The sequence below is a fragment of the Amblyomma americanum genome, chromosome 9 (genome assembly GCF_052857255.1).
Source record: "Amblyomma americanum isolate KBUSLIRL-KWMA chromosome 9, ASM5285725v1, whole genome shotgun sequence".
NCBI lineage: Eukaryota > Metazoa > Arthropoda > Arachnida > Ixodida > Ixodidae > Amblyomma > Amblyomma americanum.
In genome coordinates this window covers 92,319,971-92,344,540 of record NC_135505.1, presented here as the reverse complement: position 1 = coordinate 92,344,540, position 24,570 = coordinate 92,319,971, and the positions used below count along the sequence as shown (strand labels likewise).

The window sequence follows — 24,570 nt, the reverse complement described above, 5'->3', positions numbered from 1 at the left end:
TAAAGAATGTCCCAGGCCTCATAAACTATTTATCCAGCATTTAAATACCTTAGGAGTGGCACATATAGGCTAACTATACATTGGTTCTATTATCGATTCATAAACACTTTTTCGGGAATCAAAGTTTTGATTACAACATCAAGGTATATAAAACAAGCCAGTTTTGTCCTAGACAGCCAACTCCGAGAATAATGACATAGAGCGAGAAACTGAAAACGGCTGTTCATGACAGAACCCGCAGGGCGAGGAGGCTTCGTTGTTGCTTTGGTTGTATTGAAAGAGGAAGAAAAACAATCTATTGTTGTGGTTGACGGCACACGAAAGTTTTTTCTGGCTGTAGAATTTGCTTTATTACCTTAGAGGTAGAGATGCAAGTTTCAAAGCTCTGCACTAAACTGTACATCTTTAGTAATCTTTGTGTTTTATTCGTTTCATAACAATACGGCCTGTTTAATGAAAAACATCGAAGGCCCATTTATTGTGGGGAATCGGCCACAATGTAGCCGGTTTTGTGGTATATTGCGGGCGGGTTAATGTCTCACAAGTTAGTTTATGCCCTTGGACGTTGTTATTGCGTGATATAAAAACTTTATCCCGTTGCCTCAAGAGCGTCTAGTGGCAGTCTACATTCAATTCACGTTTACCGTTTTGTCTATTATATGCCCACTAATTACAACTACGTCTTAGGCTTGCCGAGTGACGTTAGGCTCTCAACCGGCGTCTTGTGCGCCCAAGCGCCCAATCGATACAAAGATAGAAAACCAATTAGCAGCCATGTAATATGATTGCACGTAGCATAAAATGTTAAAAACTGTATGTTCGATTCGAACCAAGCGCCCTTTCACCTTTCAAAAGTTTTATATTTCCATGTCCCAGCGACTCTTTCGATAGGAAGTCGCAAGTCGTCATGAGTTGAGACGCAGGGCTCAAGGCCGCGGGGTACTTGAGGTTTCAGCATTTGCAATTTTTTATCTCCGGTTTTCCGCTATGAGTTGCCCTAAGTAAAGGTGGTGAGCAGTATCGCGCGACTATCGACCAGCCGGTCTGGCGGCTCCTGATCTGAGCGTGGAGCGCCGAAACAAGAACGAATAACCGCATGTGGCATTTTTAACACCCTGCGTCGTTATAAGGCGTTGACAAGCCTTCTGGTCGATGGTTCAAAAATTCGCCTGGTGTATATTTGTACTTTTAGTGTAGGAAAAGAGAAAAAAAAACAGTTCAATCATTTTGAAAACGCATCGCTGGAGCTTTCTCAGTGACTCCTTGCAGATTTCTCTTTATATGGAGGTCTCATCTTGCACGATAACATCTATAACGGGTGAGGCTATTTGTAGTTTGCGCCCGTCTTGCGTCCTTTACTTTGGTTATGAAAGTTAAGTGTTTTAACTTGACTTTGCTCGGAAATATACTGTTTCGACCGCAGAATGGTTGTCTAGATATTTCTATTTCCAGTCGGCGTTATGTTTTCTGTTACTTGATTTTGAGACACCTTAAAACGGGGAAAAAAAAACCAGAGTGTCGAGGCCATCCTTAAAAGCCAATGTTATATAGAAGGGCTACACTATGCATCATGAGAAGCATGCAGCTGTTACCAGTCTGTATCTCCGCATGGTGCATAAGTCAGCAACAAAACTGTAGACGCGCAAATATTTTGCAGAAGAAATATTCCTCACATGACCGATACGATGACACAATAGTATACAAGACAAAAGAAAGCTGGGCATGTTACCAGAAACGAGGAATTACGAAGCAACTTTCCCGGGTCGTCGTTGACACGCAAGATGTTTTCAAAACAGCTATTTTGAAAACAGTCCAAGAATAAAATTGAGAAAAAGTACAAGAGTAATCAGACCCTCCTGGGGAGATCCCAGAAATACAGATAGATATTTTTGAATTTTTTGCTGTGGTGTTTTCTTTGCTGGGCTATTTGGCCTTTAGCTGTCAAAAAATGTATATTTAAGGATAGAAGCTTGCGGCATCCTAGATGAAAGAAAAAAATTCTACATTGTAGACAAAACAGTCGTGTTGAAGGCATAGAAGATAGAGAGTGCATTCACAGTCCATCCGCCGGAACGTACACAAGCTGGTTTGGTAGCGAGGCAACGCCGCAATAACTCGAACTAACTCAATCCACTCCCACAGGAGTAGCCTCCTTAAATGCACGTACGGGGCTTCCACAGAGCACACTTTATTTCCCTCAAGTTCTTTTATTATAACTGTAAGCTAAGGAACAAGCCCAAATTATGGAAAGGCCGGAAAATTTAAGATATATTTAAGACTTGTAGAGCACATCTCGCTGTAACGTACGATATTCGCAGGATTGAACGCAACATGCTCTACGTTTTCTTTTTTTCAAAAACGCAAACCGTTTTTGAAAATTCTGCAAATGTATTCTGCATAATGTATCTCTGAATTCCTACCATTTGTGAGCAAGTGTACATCCCTATTTAACGCACTGAAGTGGCTGTTTCTCAGATGACCATCTAAAAACAAAAAAAAAAATTGTTTTGGATTCTATCAATTGGTCAAAGTGGACGCAACGAATTTCTTCCACACTGGGGTGCCGATCAGTTTGTTGTTTCCTCAGCTCATGCATCACCAGTCCCTAGTCAATGAAACTCGTGGCGGTTATGCAAGCCAGCATGGGCGAGCATTAGCAATTCACGAGCATGCTTCATTAGATTTTTTGCTTACCTCACGTTCCAACAGAAAGACAGTTCAGCCAATTCTGAAGTGAGAAATGTTCATAGTGCTTTACGCTGCTGAACTGGCTTTGTTTTTTTCCAATAGTTTTAGACAATTGTTTGTCTGCTTCGACTAGTTTTAGTTGTAGTTCTGCGCAGTCCGACCACGGCGCCACCGTGTGCATGTCAGGCAATGAACAGGGCCTCGAGGTTATTGGGAATTCATAGCTAGCTTCGCCAAATATGAGGCATAGGTTTGGGACTCGATGGCGTGCAAAAAAAAAAAAACAACGAACACTGAGAGCACAGGTACTTGCTCGAAATACATGAATATTTCAGTCTTCACTGGCCTAGAATATATATGCTCCAGAGAGAAAAGGCGGATTTTTCGAACAGTTGCTGCGTCATACAAAACTTTCTTTGAAAAGAGCTAAATTTCTACCGATAAGATAGGGGTTACTATCAAGAGAAAAAAGTATTTACAATATCGCATAGTTCAAAGCTTTTATTTAGAATGCTCGAAAGCGCATGGAGGTGTTCTTACTGGGAAAGGTGAAAATGTGGAAACGGTGCCGTTGCCCAGCTTTCTTTTGTTTGATTGGAAACTTTAATACAGAAATCAGGACTGTGCAGTACTTTGGAACTTAAAACATGACGCAGCTGTTGCTTTCGTACGAAGTAATTTCTGCCCCTATCCATCAAAAGAAGGAACGCAATGAGAAACACGTCTCTTGTTATAGAATACTGCGGTCATCATCATCATCATCATCATCATCATCATCATCATCATCATCATCATCATCATCATCATCATCATCATCAGCCTGAATACGCCCACTGGAGAGCAAAGGCCTCTCAGATGTCTCTCCAATTTCACCCTATCATTTGGCCTGTGGTCAGAGTAGATTTGAATTATTTCTACGTGCGTTATATAGAAATAAACAGCTGTATCCAAAAGCGCGTAAACAGGAACTGAGAAGACAATTTTATTCCTTGCGTTCTACCCTAAAACATAGTTTGGCGCTAAATATCACCACAGACGAATAACAGCCTCTCCTGATTCATGGGAGGTAGGAGCAGCCCCGTAAAAAAGAATAATGCCCCACTTAAAATTGTACAAGCTATCTATATTTATGCAACTAATAAATGCTTGCAAAAGACGAGGCAGTGAGGCGAGCTCAAAGAAAGCCTGCTGTAAAGCACATAACCAATCAGCCTGGAACAACACAGCGTGCACCCTTAGTTTATGTAGGGTTGAAAACACACAGCGCTGGGTTTGGACAAAATAGGAAAGGCTAAACGAGAACTACATGGTGCATTTTTGAAGTAACATCAGTCAACTCTTGGGAATCAGCAATGAACTCGTTTCGATAGCGCCGGTCCTTGTGTTGAGTCCGGCATACGAATCAACCGGAACCATGAAGTGGCTTGCAGTCAAAGAGCAGACGTTTGTCATGCACGGCAGTCACTTCCGCTCAGCGGGACGATTTACTTGCAGGAGCATCTAGCACACGGAAATACGCATGAGAAATCTTGTATTGCGGTGGAAAACCATTGGCTTCACAGACCAGGGTGAACCACCCGAGCAATAACTTTGTATTTATAAAGTTTATTCTCCCTCTTCCAGCACTTCTTCCACAGAGAAGATATCTTGAAATGTAGTGTCGTCACAGATACTCGCATTCAAATGTCATACTCGTGTGCCCAACGGCCTGCCATGAAAACATCTGCTTGCTGTGTCTCGTTGCCCTTTTTTGCTGTTTCTTCTCCTTTTCGTTTAACGTTGAACAATTAAAAAATTACATAATAAAGGGGAAAAGGGCTCAACAGAAGAGAGGCTTTTGCTCGCAGTAAAAGAAAGCGATCCATTTGTAAGCGCATATCTTCGAGAATAAATGTGTGAAACAAAAGTTCTAGTGATACTGACATGGAGTCAATTAAGCCCGTGCGGAGCCATGATTAATATTGCAGAGGAGAAAATTTTATTAAAATGCAGCAAAACGATCGGATATTGAACCTAGGCTAGCGGTCTCTCCCAGCTACTCAGGGCACGGCGCGGATCATCTGTCGCAGCGTAGGAGCGAGTTAGTGATCACCAAAGTTGGTGGATAAATCCTACTATTATTTCTTAATTACCTTCGCACCACGCAGTCAAATCATAAGGATAAGATTCTATGGCATTTGATTTCTCGGGCTCTGTAACTTTCCAGTCCTAGTACATGTTAGTATATTCAGATGCGTTGCTAAAGCGAGAAGCTGGACTATCTTTTCAGCAAAAAAAATGAAATTGCACCTCATAATAGCGCGAGACCTTTATAAATTTTATAATTTTATTGCTATTTTCTAGTAGTTTTTATAGTTACCAGAAGCAAAGCAGTCGTGATTATATTATTAAGAACAAGATTGGCGAACACGATTTTATGTGCATGGGGGGTCAAAATTTGCGAAAAAACAGGCGTTTCCGGCGTACCTGTCTTAAACAATCTATTTTCGAAGGTTAGCAGAGCAGGCTTTATGCACTTTGCCAAGTCACAGTAAGAAATTGGCGGAACTGTTTTTAAAAAAATGAAACAGCTTCAGAGTGATTCTACTGTCCCTGCGGTTCTAGTCAACACATCTCCAATTGAGCAGCGAAAATGAAATGTGTAAAACTCATCGAAATAGCAAACAAAACAAACCATTCATTTAAAAAGCTATCTGGGAGTTCATTTTCATCGCGCAGAGAAGGATAAAACACGTGACCTTTGCATGCGAAAAGGAAGAAAAACAAGGCTCTCGTTCCTAGCTGGCATGTTAAACTCGTTGACCGATTTACTATTTGCCAAGGCTAGCAAGAAGGATAGGTTTTGATTGCTTCATTATATAATAATTTTGGCTGCAATAAAAACAGCCCGTTTTTCCGACCACCTGACAATTTATACCAGACCACCAATCCCCATATAAAAACCTCCACATCAACCATCCAATTGCCACAAGTAAAGGAGACGAGCCACTCCAGACTTGATTCGAGTTGTGTGGTGGCACTCTCGTCGTTAGCTCTTAGGGGTAAAATGGGTGTTTCGTCTGCACTGTGCGAACACCAAAAAATTGCTCTTAGAAACTGCTTTATTTGTCTGCCATGAAGAAACAACAGGGAACTTACAACGACTGCGTCAGAGTCAAAGCCTGTTGATGAAGTGATGATAAAGTCCTCTGCCAGTATCGAAGTCTTTTCTAGACTTAGCGTTAAACCATCGTCAATATGTAACAGCAGACTACCGTCGTCAGCTCTACTTTCCAAAATCCTTGGGTACACAAGAAAACCTGCAAGATAAACAAAATGCTCTCCACGTGTCAGCATCCACCGCTGTTGCAGCGACGGGTGCAGAAAAACTTCCGATCTCTTACGAGCCCCCCCCCCCCCCCCCCACCCCTCCAAAAAAAAAAAACAGGCGGGACGCCATATAAGGCTCCACAAGTAAAGGTCATAAGACTCGCATTTTATGTGGTTTCCTTTGCATTCAAAGAGTGGTTTCGCTTTTCGTTAAATGTCACAAACAATTCCTTTCGCGCGGTTCGCGGTTGGTATACCGCACATGGATTTACGGCTTTCCGACTCATCGGGATACCCTCTTCATGCTCCTTTTTTGCTTTGTAAAACTGAAAGAGCCACCACGCACCTTGTATTCTCGGTACTGCCGTCTTTGGGCTCATATGGCGGACAAGGGTATGTCATAAAGTTTCCTGATTAGCTCTCCAGCCCGCCAAAAACTGCACCAGACGGATGTGCACACGGATGTAGTGACAGAGTTGATGAGAGACCGCTGCAGCAAGGCCGAGTGTTCTTGAGATGATTTATGAGGGACGTGAGTGGAAGTATGCTCTTCAATTATAAAAAAAAGTGTTGAATGAAGACTCCAGCGTGGTGTTTTGCGTCGAACTGGAGAGATTAGCCTTAGAGACGTCACACATGTTTCGGCAAGCGTCAAACAAATAAACAATGAGCTGTACGCAATGTTTTAACTTCCACAGGGCTTGAGGTGTAAAAGCGCTTCCCTTTAAGACGACGAATAATGAGACCTTCCACGAGCAACATCCCGGAAAGCGTGGAGCGTGTTGAACGACTTGTGCCTGTGGATCGTCAGAGACCGATGAAGGAGATTGCAGACAGACATTGTTAGTGTGCCGTACGGGTCAGTGCCGACCACCCTAACGTCAGAATCCAGCATGCAAGCTGTCACTGCCAAGTCTATCTCCCGCTTGCTGATTCCTGAGCTGAAAGAACAACTTGTCACAATGTGCACTCTCCCGCAGAGCACTAATTGCTCGTAAATTTCTCGTCAACCGGAACATGTTAACGATATCATACCCATCCTACTCGAGAGATTTTACACCTGGGGATATATCTTTTCTGGGGATGAAGCAAGATCTCAAAGGTCGCCGTGTTCACACCATTGCCGATATCCACCTCAAATGGGAACAAATTTTGTACCTGCTTGAGAAAAGTTACGAGCAGGCTGCTGTCCAGCAGTGGGACGTACGCTAGAACTGGTGCATTGCGGCGCTAGGTGACCAGTTCAAAGGCTGTGGTGATCAAACGTATGCAAAGCGTACTCTTATCAAAGAGGCCAGTCTCGAATACGTTTTAAGCACCCTCGTAAATTGCGAATTAACGATGTGTTACCGGTTTGTCTTTGCAAGAGTCGTCACGTAGTATAGAGTAGAACATTACGCCCTAGCGCAGACAAATTTGTTGACGAGGAGAGAAAGGTCGATTACTGCGGCGTACGGCAAACTAAGCATGCACACCTAATGAAAGCCATGTAATGGACTAGACCGGAGTTAGAGAAGGCCACCCTGACTCCAGTTAGGAGACGACGAAGAAAAGTGGAAGCTCCGGCAACGCCTCAAAGGATCGCACAGAGTTTACAGCCTTTCAGCAGGGAAGGCCTGGGACTGAACCCTGCATCAAATTTGGTGGAGGTCGCTCCTGATCCCCGTCCTCATCCTGGAGCTTCGCATCCATACGTTACCATCCAGACACCACCGCTTGTCCCTCCCACCATTCTGTGCTCTGGTGCGCAACGGCAGCGCAACCTGGCTATCTTCAGAGGTTCCGATGACCACGACGTTGACGACTGGCTGGCCTCATACCAGCGTGTCAGCACTTACAACAGGTGGGATGATTCCGTCAAGTTGAGCAATGTGCTGTTTTACCTCACGGACATTGCCAATATTTGGTTTCGCAACCATGAATCTGACAGGCCGAGGTTGTGCTCCTTCAAAACGAACTTTGAAGATGTCTTCGGCCGCTGCGCTGTGCGAAAGCTCCTCGCCGAGGAACGTCTCCGTGCCGGCGCTCAACAAACTGCCGAATCTTTCACAAGATATATCGAGGACATTGTTGACATATGCAAGCGTGTAAACCCGTCCAAGCCAGAGGGCGACAAGGTCGTTAACATTCTCAAGGGAATAACCGATTATGCTTTTCAGATCCTCTTGGCAAGGAATCTTACATCCGTCGCCGATGTCATCAGGCTTTGCCAAAGATATAATGAATTACGGAAGCAACGCGCTTCTACGCACCAATCTGACGAGCCTGGTGAGGCACTTGCTGGTTTGGCTCTTGGCGCTCCGCTTTCTGACTGGTCACAGCTCTTGCAGCAGGTCAAACCTTTCATCCGGGATGAAGTCGCCCGCCAACTGTCTCTAATGCCTCACGTTCGGGACCGTGTCTGTTCTGCTCCCAACCATGTGCAGTCTCTCGCGCCGACCATCCGCCAAGTAATTCAGGACCAGGTCGCTGAAGTCCTACCAACGACTCAACTTCCTCCTGTTGCTGCGCCACTCACCTATGCTGAAGCCGTGACTCAGCCGCGTCGACCGTTCGCGCCGATTGCGCATCCCACCCGCCCTCCTATTTTTGCTCCGCCACCGTTCGTGCCTCCGCCGTCTTCGTCGCTCCATCATTATCGAAGCCACCTTACCAACGTGTGGCTCACCGCCGATAATTGCCCCCTTTGCTACGCTTCTGGACTTGTAGGTTACGTCGCCCGGATCTGCCGTCAACGTGCGCCTCGTTCCGACGCTTCTGTGCCTCCCTACCGATACGACACTGAGCCTCCCTGCCCAACGTCTCTTCTGGCTTGTTTGCGGCTCGCCCATCACACCTTCATCGTCACTCGCCTGAGCCTCGACGTCGGTCCATAACTTCTACGCTCCACTGCTCTGCCTCTGTCTGCGAGGAAAACTAACATCAGCAGTTCCGGAGGGAAGAAATGCGTGTTTTGCAAACTACTCAAGCCCTCCTTCTACTCCCGCTAACGTGATAAAGTGCCTGTTGACGGCGTCCACGTTCTCGCACTCGACGACACGGATGCTGCCGTCTCCGTCATTAGCGACAGCCTTCGTCGAAAAGTTCGTAAGGTGGCTACGCCGCTTCTTGACTTTTTTCTCCGAACTGCCAGCTCGCAGCGCGTCCAGCCTGTGGCAGCATGCGTGGTTCGTGTTTGCATCAACGATGTTTCATATATCATCAGCTTTGTTGTGTTGTGTCACTGTTGTTACGATGCCATCCTCGGCTGCGACTTTCTTTCGACCCACAGCGCCGAGACTAATTGTGCCTGTGCCGAAATTGCGCTCTCCCCCTTTTGTGACTCTTTCTTGTGCACCATGCCTATCCGTCCCGCTAAACTCCTTGTTGCTGAAGACACATAGACATTCCTCCTTTTTTTTCCTTTGACTGCGCTGCCCTGTTCACTCCCGCCGCAGCCTCTACGTGATGCCTTGCTCTCCCTTTCGCGTTTTCGATGGAAGCGGCGCAGTCCATGTTTGCAACCCATTTTCATGCCCGTCCTCTGTCATCCGCGGCGAATGTCCGTGCTGTGTCGAATTCTTCGACACTACAGTCCCCTGCGTCGTCTCCGGTGACCTTGCTTTTCCTCAGGTTGATGCCGTGATCTCTTGTGCTACTTGGATTGCTTCGCTTCCCGCCGACGTATTGGAATGCGCCATCGCTCCCGACCTTCCGCCTGCACTGCGCGCCCAATTAGTCGCCGTTCTTTAACGTTCTAGTGCGTCTTTTGACATTTCCCAGCCATGTTTGTGCCGAGTGTCGGCTGTCACGCAAAGAATTTACACCGGCACGCACACCCCCTTGCGCCAGCGTTCGTATCGTGCCTCTACCACTGAGCGCCGCGTCATTCGTGAGAACGTCGACGACATGCTTCACCGCGTCATCGTACAACCCTCACGCAGCCGTTGGGACTTTTCAGCTTTTCTGGTGACGAAAAAAAGATGGCTCCATTTTTTGTTTGTGCTGAATACCGCAGGCTCGACTAGACCCCCCGCAAGGATGTTTATCCTTTGCCGTGCATAGAAGATGCGCTGGATTGCTTGCAGGGCGCTGAGTTTTTCTCCTCCTTGGATTTACGTTCCGGCTACCGGCAAGTGCCGACGGCTGCCGCTGACCGACCTAAACCTGCCTTCGTCACCCCCAGCGGCTTGTACTAGTTTAAAGTGATGCCGTTCGGCCTGTGCAATGCCCCAGCAACATTCGAGCGAATGATGGACACTATTCTCAGCGGGCTCAAATGGGAGACATGTCTCTGTTATCTAGATGATATTGTTGTTTTTTAAAACAACATTCTCCTTGCCATCTCAGCCGTCTTGGGCGCGTTCTAACGTGACTTGCCGACGCAGGGCTCCAACTGAATTTAAAAGAATGTTACTTTGCTGCAAAGAAGCTTACGATATTAGGTCAGGTGGTCTCCAAGGATGGCGTTGTCCTTGATAATTCAGAAGTTCGCATTGTTGCTAATTTACCAAAACCGATTACTTTTAAAGAACACCGAAGTTTTGTCGGCCTGTGTTCCTATTTCGGCCGGTTCATAGGCAATTTCGCCTTCGTCATTGCCATTTTAACTTAGCTTCTCTGCGGCAACCAGAACCTCTCATCCTGGTCACCCGCTTGTGACGCCGCATTCAATACCTTGCGCTCTCTCCATGTTTCTCCACCCAGACAACCCGACAGAAATTCATACTGACGCTAGCGGCGTGGGCCTGGCGCTGTTCTCGCCCAGAAAGAATCGCGGTTTCCGGAATATGTTGTTGTTTATGCCAGCCGCACACTATCTAAAGCGGAATGTCGTGCCATCATTTCGTCTTTACGTATAAGGCCGGCCTTTTTTTTGTCGTTACGGACTATCACACCCTATGCTGGTTGCCTTCTCTCAAGGACCTCTCTGCCCATCTCACCTGTGGAGCTTTATGTTTCTAGGAGTACGACATCCACGTCATTTATCGCGCAGGAAGCAAGCATTCCGAAGCGGACTCCCTCTCTTGTCCACCGCTTTCATGTGATGCCCGCTCGGATGTCGTCTGTGCCTATGATTTATTTTCATTTGACATCGCTGATATGCCCACCGAGCAGCGGAAGGATCCTTGGATTGCCTCTATCCTCACCTTCCTGTCTACTCCCTCACGGCGTCCTCATCTTGGGCTCTGCGCTGTCAAGCTGACCACTTTGCCGTCCACGATGGACTTCTATACTACAGTAACAACCTCCTCGACGGACTAAAGTGGCTACTGGTCATTCCTCGACACCTCCGTGCTGACATATGTGCCTAATTTCACTCTGATCGCCATTGCGCCTACGTCGGCGCGTTGAAGACGAATGCTTGCCTCCGTCTAGGGTTATTTTGGCTCATTATCTACCATTTTGTTCGTCATTTCATCCGCTGATGTCCCACGTGCCAATGCCATAAAACCCTTCCTAGCCACCCAATCGCCCTACTGCAGCCGTTGCCTTGCCCTGGTCGGTCCTTCAACCTTGCCGGAATTGATCTCAATGGCCCCCTTCCGACCACTGCTGCTAACAATCGCTGGGTGATCGTAGACCATCTGACGCGGGAGCCTGCCCTCTGCCTCCGCCGACGTTGTTGCGTCGTTCATCATTCACCATTTGGTTCTGCGCCACGGCGCCCCTCAAGAGCCTCTGACTGACCGCGAGGGGTTTCTTTCTTTCGAATGCCGTTGAATCCCTGCTTAAGAAATGCAACATAGTTCATCGATCCACTACAGCGTACTACCCTCAAACTAATGGCATTACCGACCATTTCAATCGCACTCTCAGCGACATGCTCATCATGTACGTTGACTCTGCTTTCTCCAACTGGGACGAAGTCTAAGTGATACACTTTGTCAAGAGTGCCTATAATACGTCTACGTAGACTACGACAAGCTTATCTCTTTTTTTCTTTTTTTATAGCCCCGAGCGCACGTCTGCTATTGACACAATTCTTCGCTACAGTCCTGACTCTTCTGAAACTAATCCCTTTTCCGCAGCCCATTTGTACGGCGAGGAGTGCCGCCAGCTTGACCGGTCATTCATCACTCAGCACCAGTGGCACCAAACACACAGCCGCCAACCCACTCATGCTCGTATGCATACCCATCGCATGCTCCTGACTCTCTCATTTGGTTCTAGGTCCCCTGCATCACTCCTGGTTTATCAGCGAAGCTTCTTTTCCGCTACAATGACCTTTACCGTGTTGTTCAACAAACCTTCCCAGTGAACTATATTGTAGAACCCGTTGCGTCTTCTTCGCACAAGCATCGCCGCGGCCGTGAAAGTGTGCACGTTGAACACCTAACACTGTACTATGACCCGCTCGTTCTTCCCGCCCCGTAAGTCGACAAGATGGCTTTTTTTGTTTTTAGCTGGGAGGTATTGTAATGGACTAGTCCGGCGTCAGAGAACGCGACCCTAGTCAAAAGACTTCGAAGACAAGGGGAAGATGGAGCAATACCTCAGAGGATCACACAGTGCTTACTACTTTCAGCAAGGAAGCCCTGCGACTGAACCTTGCATCACAGGTATAATAATCAGGCGGACGCTTGCATTTTCTCACCCCTTAGCGACCGAACCTATCCCTTCGTTCAGTCAAGTGCCGATACCGTTGTTTTGAAATTTGTGGGTCGCAGCTTTTTGCTGTATTCTCAATCGAGGAAGTGTCGACTTGACATTTCAGGCGTGGTTTCATCCTAATAATTGTCAGTGCTCACGGTTTCTTGGAATTTGGAAGTGATCGTATCTGTCGCCTTGCAACAGAATGCCCTACAGAATGCCGGGGTTGCTGTTCGATTTCACTAACCCTCGCAGTTAGCCGAATCTGTTTATAGGAAGATGCGCTGGATCGCTTTTTTTACGATGCATCAATACCGGTCACTTTTCAATTAGGCTCTGTTGTCTCTCTGGTATGGGGCGATGGGGAGTGGTCATTATGAACCTAATTAATTCGAAAATATAGCACACAACGAAAGTTCGTGCTCTTTTCTCGCATCCTTTCCTTCCCCTGGTTTCCTTTTCCGGCGTAGTTTTGTTATGCGCTAAGCAAGAGAGTTTCGTTTTTGATTCCTGTAAATAAAGCTCAAACGCATGGATAATCTACCACCTCTAGAGAAAGGTAATAGGGAGTAATAGGTAGTGCGTGATAGCAAGAAGGTAAAACTCAAAGTTGAGGCGAACAGATTATTTGACCTAAGAAAACATTTTCTTAGGACGTTGCTTACCGTTGCAAATGATCAGTGCTTGCCAAATATCTAAACACTGTGTCGCGTAATACATGCGGATAAACAGAGATGTATAGGGCAAACGATGATACTTGCTTGCGCAGGATTCCATAGCGATGAGAACGAGCATTGCAGAGAGAATAGCAGTCTGCATTATGTGCTTCTTTCGGTAGTCTGATCAAACTGCGGTAGCAACAGCCATAAAAAATGACATGCAGAGAGCAGCACACGCCACAAGGCTGAGCACTCTGCGCTTTGCACTAACAAGCTCAGACACAGATCCTTCTCAAGCAATGACTCATTTTCAGACATGCCTTGGTTTGAATTTATGAATAATAATACTTCGAGCTACGTTAAAAAAGTACAATAAAAAGTGAGAACAATCGATTTCTGCACGCTTGCGTTAGAAAAGAAAGTTTTGAGCATCTGAAATATGAGCAGCTGTGGTACGGAAAGGTCGGCCAGCTGTTTATAAATTTTGCGCCACAGCTGCTGAGGAATTAGTGCGACAGTGGTATAGGCCATGAAGAAAGAGACAAATCATAAGAGTACTGTGTCAATAACATTACTGGAATTGCGACCTGAGAAGACACTTGTGGTAGGCTCAAGAAAAAATATCAAAATCCCGGAAAACAGCAAAAAGGGCGCAGTCATTGCTCGAATACCGTTTCATCAAGCGGAAGTCACTGTTCACTTTTGGACTTTACATCGACACTGTGTCCGACCGTCGCGATTTTTCAGTGGGGCTCGTAAGGCTGACTGCCCTTTGACGCAAAGCTTTTTGTAAAAAGTACAGAGCAGAATTTTTCCTCGGTTTGCTTCTAGTAATTATCGTAATTTCCCGTTTGTTATAGCGGCGCCTCCTGGGCTGTTTTGGACCCTCTGCTTGTTTTGATTAGTTTGTTTATAACAGAAATGTAAACCTTCGTTTCCTTTTGGCGCTATCACGTTCTTATTGCAATTTTTGAAGTCTAATTGTCATGTTGAGTATACCGGCATACAATGCTCAATATCTAGCTTCGTATCAATTTTTTACAATATGACACTGTTGCAGTGTAGCTCAGCACAGGCATTCTCTCAACATTGCTTTCAATTAAACAGGCTGCCATTATTCGCCTCATAGAACAAGAAAAATGCTATAAAGGCTAAGGTATTGCCTAACACGAAGAATTCAGCAAGAAGCTGTTCCCGCGGCGGCTTTACCACTTCTGTTTCACTTTGCGCTGTTCATTGGCTAGGCCATGTTTAGCAAACAGTTGCTGCATCGACGGTCCTGGCTTGGGGATCGTCGACACTCATACACGATAATAATAAGCTGCGTTAATTTTACAAGGATATTCGGTTTGAGCATGAAGCCAGCCGGCTTGCACTTCCGCTCGACGTACAATCGGGGATAAAAGTAAGTTCTGCAGGACGCGCGGATAGCCGTCTGGGAGCACAGCTGCAACGTCTTCCAGAAATAAGTCCATTTGGCTACCACACATTATAGCGCTTAAGTGAGACTTCAACCTGTTCAACTGTTGTTTCGTGCCACAGCCTAATAAGAAAGACATCGCCGTCGGTTGCTGATTATGCGTCCTGGAGACTTGTCCCCGATAGTACGCCTGCACTTCGCCTTTGGCGAAGCTTATTCTCAAACTTTATGAGTCCGCCGTTTTTTCTGATGCTGAAAGGTGCTCTTATTACGGTCCCCCGTCTGCTACACCGAAGGAGCTCCACGCGGTGAGGGAGGCTCGCTCTGAGAAGCAATGAAGGCGAAGTGTCCAGGGGCGTGTGAGTAGCACTCGTGCTTTCTTGTAAACGCAGGACTGTTTGTTCTCCCGTTCGAAATTTATTTTCTTAATAGCAACAGTTGCCGTGCCAAATTCTACAGTACTACTTCTGTGTACACTGAATTCGGACCACCTTGTAGTTTTAATTATCACCATCAGGCGGTACTGTAATGCGTTTGTTATCATCTACACCTGTTTGATTCTACCCTTTTATAGTGTTCTTCATTCCCCCTCCCCTTTTTTCCACCTGATTAGACTTTTGGCGCTTCCTGATTTTCGCTCGTCCCCTAGCGTGGGTATGTGCCATTTATGGCTGGAAACAGCGAGAGTTTCTCTTAGGGATTGCTGATGAAGCCAATCGCGGGTGAGCTCTCTGTCACAGCTTGTTACTGTAAAATATGGAGCGCTCAGTGGAATATGTGCCGCACGATCTCTCGGAGCACGATGGCTTAAGTGTCCTGACTGCACCAATCAGCAAGCTCACGATATTTTAAATCAACCAACTAAACGGAAAGTTTCACACCAAGAGACCGCTCTTCCAAGAGGTGCATCAAGATGGGCACTTAACTGATGAGCAGAGTAGGGAAAGAGTTAGTACATATCGGAACAGCGCATCAGCAGCCGAATGGTGTTTCCTTTCTGCTAGACCACGAAGGGTGCGCGCTCTACTAGGCGTCATATTCTACTACGCGCTCTGTATTTTATATTGCCATTTCGCACCCATTTTCTCCTTTGTCAATTGCCACTCAGATATACCTCCACCTTTCAATACTCTCTGAAAAACGACTCGACCATTGGGTAGTTGGCGAACAGATCATACCAGTGCGGCGATATGCAGCCGTTGGCAGCTTCTGGTGTGTTGCATCGCAGTGTTTTCTGAAAAGCAGGAGACTGTACCTGACTTGTACCTGACCTGTAGCCTGTTATACTTAGTGGCATAGGCAGGGGCCTATTGGTTTACATTCTTTTTCTGGCTGCCCCACCATACTTTTTGTACCTGACCTGTGGCTCCCATTGGCTGCGACATGCAGCGAGTGGCGAGGTTCGTCAGCAACCCACCCATTTCCCACAGACGCTTGAAAACCGAGGGTATACCTGATTCACAGAGGACCTAATGCCCTCGAAATGAAGAATGTAAAATGGTCAGCTTATAGAATACGGTCCCAGATATTCCTTGCAGAGGTCTACACTGATGACACCTCCTTGAATTGGCAGGAGGGTAGGCAAGCCGGCCATATTAACCTTCTCATCACCTTTGATTCCGTCCATCCCATGCACTTAGTGAGAGGCCATTCTTTTGTCTAGTAATTCGCTCTTTCCCGCATACAGCTTTTTTAGGGTCCGATGTCCTCTTTTGATCCTGCTGTTATTTATTCTACGCCTGTATGAGGTGGTAATGAAACGCTCCGAATCATTGTGCATTATGTATGTTCTATGCCGGCAAAGAGAGGACATTGTTCCTTAGTGTTTTTCACAATATATGCTGCTATGTCTTGTGAAACCCTTTTGACGGCACGTGTGGCATTCCCCCAGAAACAAGCCTGTGAGGTGATACATGGATAAGTCTTGGTGTAGTGTCGCACGAAGTGTAATAAAAAAGCTTCCCACGAGAGCCTTCATGGAAAGAGAAGTAGACAGGAGGTTAAAAAGTTAACATACTTTGCTCAATTACTATCACGATATCGGCCCTGGCGGAAAAAGTAAATTTTGCGACTTGACGCCTTCTCTCTGCAATACAGCCACCGTGGAGAACCATGGACGATGCTCCGGCAACGACGTGAGAGGGCGCCGCTGTGGGGTGGGTTCATATTGTTAGAGTACACAGTCACGAGGCAAAGATGACGTTCTTCCGTCGATGCGCTGTTTATGATGATAAGGACGCTGCAGCTAATATTGGGGTGTCTTTGAGTTAGTGTGCTCGCTGAAAGCGGCCTGTCAACCGTGTTGCTTAGCTTACCCACATAATATTTGGTGGAGGTGAGGGGTGCTACATCACGACCACGTCCTCAACTTGCACAGCGGCCGAAGCTTCGATTTATCACTATGCCGTCCGACACACCTCCGGCCAAGGCGCACCACCAGAGCCGATTATTGTCGTGGCGCAGCCTCGCGATATGCGCAGAATTATGGCGCTGATGACGTCGATGTCGAAGACTGGCTCGCCATGTATGAGCGCGTTGGTGAGCATAACCACCTGGACGCTACCTTTATGGTTTTTAACGTGATCTTCTACTTTGCGGGCAGTGCGTGCGTCTGGTTAGAAACGCATGATGCAGACCTTACCAATTAGGACTCCGGCAAACAGAAGCTCCGGGGCTTATTAGTCAAGCGCATTGGTCGCAAGTTCGGCGCTAAAAAAGACCTTGTTTCTCGAGTTCAGTCGTCCACAAAGTCATGCCTCTCCTACATGCAGGAAGCTCTGCGTCATAAAGTGGGAAGCGCAATGTCCGAGACCGACAGGACGGCCACATCCTGAAGAGGATCGCTGATGATGCTTTTAATATTTTACTCTGCAAAACTGCGCAACGGTCCTCTCAGTTTTCCAAGTATATCGGCAGTTTAAACAAGCCAAACTCCGCAGTATTGCTCCCGTTTCGACTGCCTTCCGGACACGGTAACGATATCCTCGTGAGAAGACCTGGCAACACTGCAGCAGCCATGCCATTCTGCCAACTTGTCCCGGATTTCACGCAGAGAACTGGAGGCTATGAATCCCATCGCATTCGCCCCTCAGCCGGCCAACGATACTATTGCTCTTATCCAGGCCGTTGCTCGCCAGGAGTTCGCGAACGTCGGCCTCATTTCTGGCCTTTCCTCTGCGTCGCCCGGTTCACCACCAACCATTCCGATGGTTGCTTCTGCTTCACCGAGTCCGACTATTACGCCGCGCAGCCGCTACCGTAATACTGCGGATTGGCGAACCTAGGACGATCGGCCAATCTGCTTCACCTGTTCGCGTGTCGGCCATAATTCGCGCCACTGCCGGAGCCGTTGGTTTTCCCCTACTGCATCTTGGTCTAATTGCGATCGTCGTGCCGGCTACAGAACTAGCTGTAATTACTATTGTCGTGCCCACCACGGAGCGCACCATATGTCTTTCCGTGATGAATTCTCACATGCTAACGACACTCCGACCACGCACAGGTTCAGCCGCTCACCTCACCTTATGTCCGCTGCTCCCGTTCGCTTCAACTTGAGCGCTCATCCATTCGACTCTTTTCTGGCTCTCAGTCCGGAAAATAACTAATGCAGGTCTTGGAGGTGACGATGCATTGACGACCCAACCCGAAAATGCTCTCCTGACTCTCGTCGCCGCAGCAATCGTCCTGATATCCGCGTGAACTTTGCACTAGTTACCGCTGTTATTGACACTGGCACCCAAGTTTCTGCCTTGGGCTCCTCCTTTAGACGTGATGTCACGCAGGTTGGGATTCCCGACATTTCCTCAGCTGTTTGAGTCGACGACGGAAGTGCTGCTGTCATCGTTGGAATGTGCATTCCACGTGTTATCACATGCTGGTCGTATTACTCCTCTCCTGTTCACTGTCCTCGACCACTGCCACCACGATGCAATCTTCGGGATCTACCTGGTAACGACCCACGTGACGCTAACTGATCGCCTCATTGGCCTTCTTCGTTTCGACCTGCCGCTCTGCTATTAAAGCACCGATTCCAAGCCGCCCCGTTTACGTGCCACAAAATTTACTCGCCTTACGCGCGACGCAGCAGTCTATATCCCAATGTCCCCGTTCTCCCCCGTTCCTGATAGTGCCTTCTTCACTTGCCTAGTCAAGGACATTGTCCTTCAGCGTAAGATCATCCTTCCACGCACCGTCCAGACCATCATCGGTAACCGCACCTGCCTTCTGAATCTGAACGTAAGCCTCTTTGCCTTGTGCCATCGCATTCGCTTAACTGTTTTATCTGACTGAATGCGCCATTTATACTTTCATTGCTGGGCCTCAGTCTGGGCTTCATGAACTTCCTTGCTCGGCCACTTCACGCCCTGACCTCACTTCAGCAATAATCGCGGCGGATTTGGCACCTTACAGCGCCAGCGTCCGCTGAACCGTCTTAGTTTCCTACAAGGACGTGTTCAATTTAGTGAATTGTCCTCTGAGCGAAACTACTGTCGTGACCCATCGCATCAATTCGGACGTTGCCAGCCCCATACTCAGAAGGCTCTACCGTGCCTCGCTTCCTGAGCACCATTTCACCCAGACAGAGTCGGACAAGATGCCGGTGAACAATATTATAGAGCCTCCTAGCGGTTCTTGGCCGCCCCCTGTAGTATTGGTCACAAAGCAAGTGAGAGTTGGCGCTTCCGAAAACTGATGACGCCCTAGATTGCCTGCGTGGTGCCAGCTAATTTTCTTCTATTGATCTCAGTTCAGGCTACTGACTAAATGCCGTTGACGAACGAGATGGTGAGAAAACTGCCTGTGTCGCCTCCCATGGCCTGCGCCAATTCAAAGTTATGCCCTTTGGTCTCTACAACGCTCCTATCACATTCCAGTGCATGATGGACACGCTCCTTCGTGGCTTCAAATGGACCACGTGCTTGTGCTACTTAGTTCAGGTTGTCGTTTTCTACACCTCGTTCAACAGCCTTTGTGCTCTCTTTGCCGTCTGCCACGGCGCCTGTCTCCAAGTGAACTTCAAGTGCAGGGTCCTCGGTCACATGGTTGCTGCTTCTGGTGTCAAGCGCGACCCCACAAAGTTCGTGCCGTTTGCTAGTTCCCCCCCTCCCCGTTCATCTAGCGTTATGCGCAGTTTCCCCAGGCTCTGATCATATTTCCGCAGGCTTATCTCGAACTTCGCCGGCCCGGCATGCCCTTTTATCACCCTCCTGAGGAAGGATATGTATTTTTTCCTGGGCCCTTGACTAAGCTCGCACCTTCGCAGCACTTTTTGTGGCCCTCACTGCTCCGCCTTTGATGGTCAATTTCATTGCATTGGCGCTCTGCTAGCGCCACACCAGCACAAGCACTATCGCTCAGCCGTCTGCTCTCTCCCTCCGAACGTAACTAATCTGTTACAGAGCGTTAGTGCCTTGCACTAATGTCATTCCGTCCGCATTTATTTGGGAGGAATTGCTGCTTAGTTACAGACAACCACGCCTTGTGTTGGCTGACCTCTCTGAAAGGCCCTACAAGCGGTCCATATATTCAACTACGGCTTACGACCTGGGCAGTGGAAGTCGCCGCCAAGCATGACATGGGGGCCACGACTGGCAGCCGGAAGGCCACCCGTGGAGGGATGGCATCATAATTTTCTTTTCTTTTTGATCTTCGCTAAATAAAGTTTTGACCACCACCAGCACAGGCCGTCTGTGTCGATGGGCCTGGAGCTTGCACGAATACACATTTATGTCGCCTACAAGTCGGGCCAGCTGCATAAAGAGGCTAGCTGCTTGTCCTGCCATCCTGCCGATCCTCCCAACACCCACAACCGCGATGCAGAAATTGCGGTTCTTACTGGTCGGACTTTTACACATCCCAGATGAGCAGTGCCGTCATCCATCTCTGCGGCCAACACTCGACCGCCTCTGCAGCGAACCCTCCGATCCTGCTCTGTTCCTCTTCCTGCTGCTTCAAGATACTCTGTACCGATGCACTATGCACCCGGATGGCGCCGACCTCTTGCTCGTCGTGCCGAGCCATCTCCGCTCCAATGTACGTGCTCTACTTTATGATGCTTCTGCAGGAGAACTCGGCGTATCACGCACGTACGACAGGGGGCCAAAACGGTTCTGGCCGGGCCTTACCGCTCTTTACACGGCTATGTTGGCGTTTGCGATCAATGTCCACGCTGGAAACGTCCCCGCTTCCGTCTAATGGCCAGCTTCAACCCATCGACATTCCTACTGGCCAATTTATATGTAATGGTCTCGATGTACTTGGGCCATTTCTGACATCAACTTCAGGAAGGAAATGGATTGCCGTTGCAACCGATTACACTAACCGGTAGGCTATAAGGAACGCTACCCCGACGGGCTGTGCCTCGATGTTGCTGACTGCTCCATGGCGTCGTCCTGTTTCGTGGTGCTCTTTATCAACTGCTTACATATCGAGGACGGTGCTTTCTTTACAATGTGGTCAACGACCTTCTGCGCTCATGCTCCACTCGTCACAAGTATACAACCGCATACCATTACCAAATAAATCGTCATACTGAGAATTTAACCTAGCCCTGACGGATATGCTGTCAACGTGTCTGGGACCGCTATTGTGAATGGGGCGTCAGTTTGACTTCCGTGCCGTTGGCTTACAATTCCTCACCCCACAATACCACCGGATACTAACTCTACTACCTACTCTTCTGTCTCGACCCCTTGCTACCCTTTGACACCCTTTGACAACTTGCTGCCTCATGACCCTTTTAGCAGCAGTTACACTTGTGACGCCGTTGCCCGTGCTGACGCTGCCGGCCAAATTGCTTGGGATCGCCTCGACGTTCTCTAGACTGCACAAAAACGTCCTTACGACCTGCATCATCGATATGCACCTACCCTTCCGGCTCCCTTGTACTGCTGTGGTTCCGTACGCGCTATGTAAGCCTGTGTGAGAAGCTACTGCTTCTTTACGTCGATCCTTGCCGCACCTGGAGGCAACTTAGCAATGTGACCTATACGAAATCAAGCCCCTGTACTCCAACTTTTCTCCCGCGGCCCAATCTGCACAGCTCCTCCACGTCGCCAGTCTTACGCCCTTCCATTCGCGCCCACCACATTAGGCCTCAGAGGGACTGTGCTTTTTCTGCGGGGCGGAGGAGGTAGTGTTACGGCATAAAGTCATGAGACGAAAAAGACGTTGTTCTGTCGCTGTGCTGTAGACCACGACGGGGACGATGCAATTAGTGAGCATGTGCTGGGGTGACCTGGCTTTTTAGTGATCTCTCACTGCGGCCAGGCGCGTCTGCTGCTTAGCTTACCCCCCGAATAATATTTAATCATTTATTACTGTGTCTTGCAGCTCCTGAAGACATTATTGCAGGGGGAAATGACAAATGAAATTTGCTGGTAAGGACATGAGGAGAGCAATAAAAATTATCTGTTTCAGTGCTAATGGCAAAAAATGCACCAAAATAAGACCACTGCGCTACACAAATACCATAACTAACGTGCTGAAAAACAGACGAAGGGGAGAAAACTGCGCGGAACGTCACATATCAGATAAACAGGCGCGCAAAGAATCTTCCGTGCAGGACTCAGGGACTCCAGATGGGAGCCTATTCTAATCTTTATATCTTCGACTGTCTTTAGTCGTCTATATAAAAGTAAGGTTCAAGCAGGCGCCGGTCTTTGTTGATGCCGAGCTCTCCTGAAGAGATGCGATAACTTATATGGAACAAGCAATGCTTTCTATGCCGAGCTTAAAATGCACAGCCGAGTTGGTCTTTCAGAGACGTGGCACTAGTTGAGAACCTGATCATGAATGGCAGATCATGAATGACAGTTTACCAATTTCCCTCCAGATCATGAAATCCCTCTCATTTCCCCTCTCAGATTATGAATTCCCTCACAATTTACCTCTCAGATAATTAATGGCAGTTTATCAATTTTCCTCAAGAGAAAAGTGTACAACAGCTGTATCTTACCGGTACTCACCTACGGGGTAGAAACATGGAGGCTAACGAAAACAGTTCAGCGTAAGTTAAGGACAACGCAGCGAGCCATGGAAAGAAAAATGATAGGTGTAACGTTAAGAGACCGGAAGCGGGTAGAGTGGGTGAGGGAACGGACACGGGTTAATGACATCCTAGTCGAAATCAAGAGGAAAAAATGGGCTTGGGCAAGGCATGTAATGCGAAGGCAAGATAACCGCTGGTTCTTAAGGGTAGCGGAGTGGATTCCAAGAAGAACGCAAGCGTGGCAGGGGACAGCAGAAGGTTAGGTGGGCGGATGAGATTAATAAGTTAGCAGGCAAAGGGTGGATGACTCTGAAAAAGACAGGGTTAATTGGAGATACATAGGACAGGCCTTTGTCCTGCAGTGGGAGTAATAAGGCTGATGATGATGGTGATGATGATGAGTTGCAATATTGGAGTAATATTTTCGAGGCCCCCGAGCATGCATGTTCCCGAATTGGTACAATGCAACTGAAGCTGTGGACAACGCGGCGAAATAGGGAAACAAAAACGATAAGTGTGACGTTAAGAGACAGGAAGCGGGCAGAGTGGGTCAGAGAAAAGAGGCGAGGATAATTACATCCTAACCAAAATCAAGAACAAGAAATTGGCTTATATTATATATATAATTGGTTTTTGGGGGAAAGGAAATGGCGCAGTATGGCTTAGGGAAGAAATGCAACTTGAAGGCAAGGGTAGCTGACTGGATACCAAGAGTTGGCAAGCGTAGCAGGGGTGGCAGAAAGTTGTGTGTGCGGATGAGATTAAAAAGTCTGCAGGAATGAAGCGGCCACTCTGGCTTAAGCCATGGCTAACTGGAGAAATATGGAAGATGCTTTGTCCTGCAGTGGGCTTAGTCAGGCTGTTGCTGCTGATGATGATGACGATGACGCAAAAAACAGGAATTGATTGACATTAGGCTCTGTTTTTGGGAAATTACGCTTTAAGAAAGGAAGCGTTTTGCAGGCTTTGCAGGGAACAAACTAAAAGAGCGTCGTCCTTGTACGGTTTGACGTGAAATAAATGTACACATATTTATATTTCGATATTTCATGCAGGTGAGCGTCATTTATTGAGTAATGTGTTGCAGTTAAGGAATTCTTTCAGCTGAAATTTACAAATAAAAATTTTGTAATCTTAAAGAAATCTGTGCTTAGTAGACAACCTCTGAACAAAATCCAGGTGTTGCTGAAAGTTTAAGGCACCAGCGGTACTCTTAGCGACGTGGTATATGACACGGTCGATAACATAAAACCGAACTTTGTAGGTAAGATAAAAACTGTTTCACTAATATAAACAAAAAACGGCTTCAAAACAGGCTACTGACCTGCACCAGTGAATTCCTTTACATAATTGTAGGGGTATCATTGTCATAATCATAATCAGCTTGAGAATTCCCACTGCTGGGCAAAAACCTTTTCCATGTTCGTTTAATTCGTTTCCTGTCGTTTGGCAGCTGTGGCCCTCCCACAAAATTTTAAATCTTATCCACCCAGCTAACCATCTGCTTCACCCTGCCTTCTCTTGGAATCCGCTCATTTAACGTTAAAACCAGTGGTTATTTTGCCTTTTGAAGAATCCGCACAATGCACAGCGGTAGCTGGGCCACGGCAACGTTTATTGCTTTGATTCGTGTTAATATAGGCGCTGTATGAAACGGCTAGAGATGGAATCTGAGGAAGAAGACAGCGGTTATAACTGTTCCCGTACGCTGGCGTGACGTCATTCTGATGTAGCATCTCGTTCACCCTACGGTACAGAGCGGTCTGAGAGTTTTCGTGTCCGGCCAGACCGGCGAAGTGCGGGCGCCGGAGTGCTTGGGGCAGCCTCGCATATTCCTGGCCCCTGTCCTGGTGTCCCAGCTACTTGGGGGCTGGCGGTTTTATCTTGGCGCTCAGGGTCACAGGCTCCGTCGTCCATGTCACGCTCCCCCA

General features: G+C 47.5%; 1 protein-coding gene across 5 annotated transcripts in view; it reads right to left on the bottom strand.

Annotated features, from left to right (window-relative positions):
* Positions 1–13,527, bottom strand: part of LOC144105030 (venom metalloproteinase BumaMPs1-like) — a 44,539-nt gene extending 31,012 nt beyond the window's left edge. For 3 of the 5 annotated variants that reach the window (XM_077638240.1, XM_077638241.1, XM_077638243.1), the window contains exons 1-2: positions 13,332–13,527; positions 5,827–5,987 (exon numbers count right to left, since the gene is read on the bottom strand). In XM_077638240.1, the coding sequence (XP_077494366.1) occupies positions 5,827–5,987; positions 13,332–13,389 (219 nt within the window). In that variant the 5' untranslated portion in view covers positions 13,390–13,527. The remainder of the gene's footprint in view (positions 1–5,826; positions 5,988–13,331) is intronic. The other 2 variants (XM_077638246.1, XM_077638245.1) reach the window with 2 other exon arrangements.
* Positions 13,528–24,570: the final 11,043 nt, after the last annotated feature.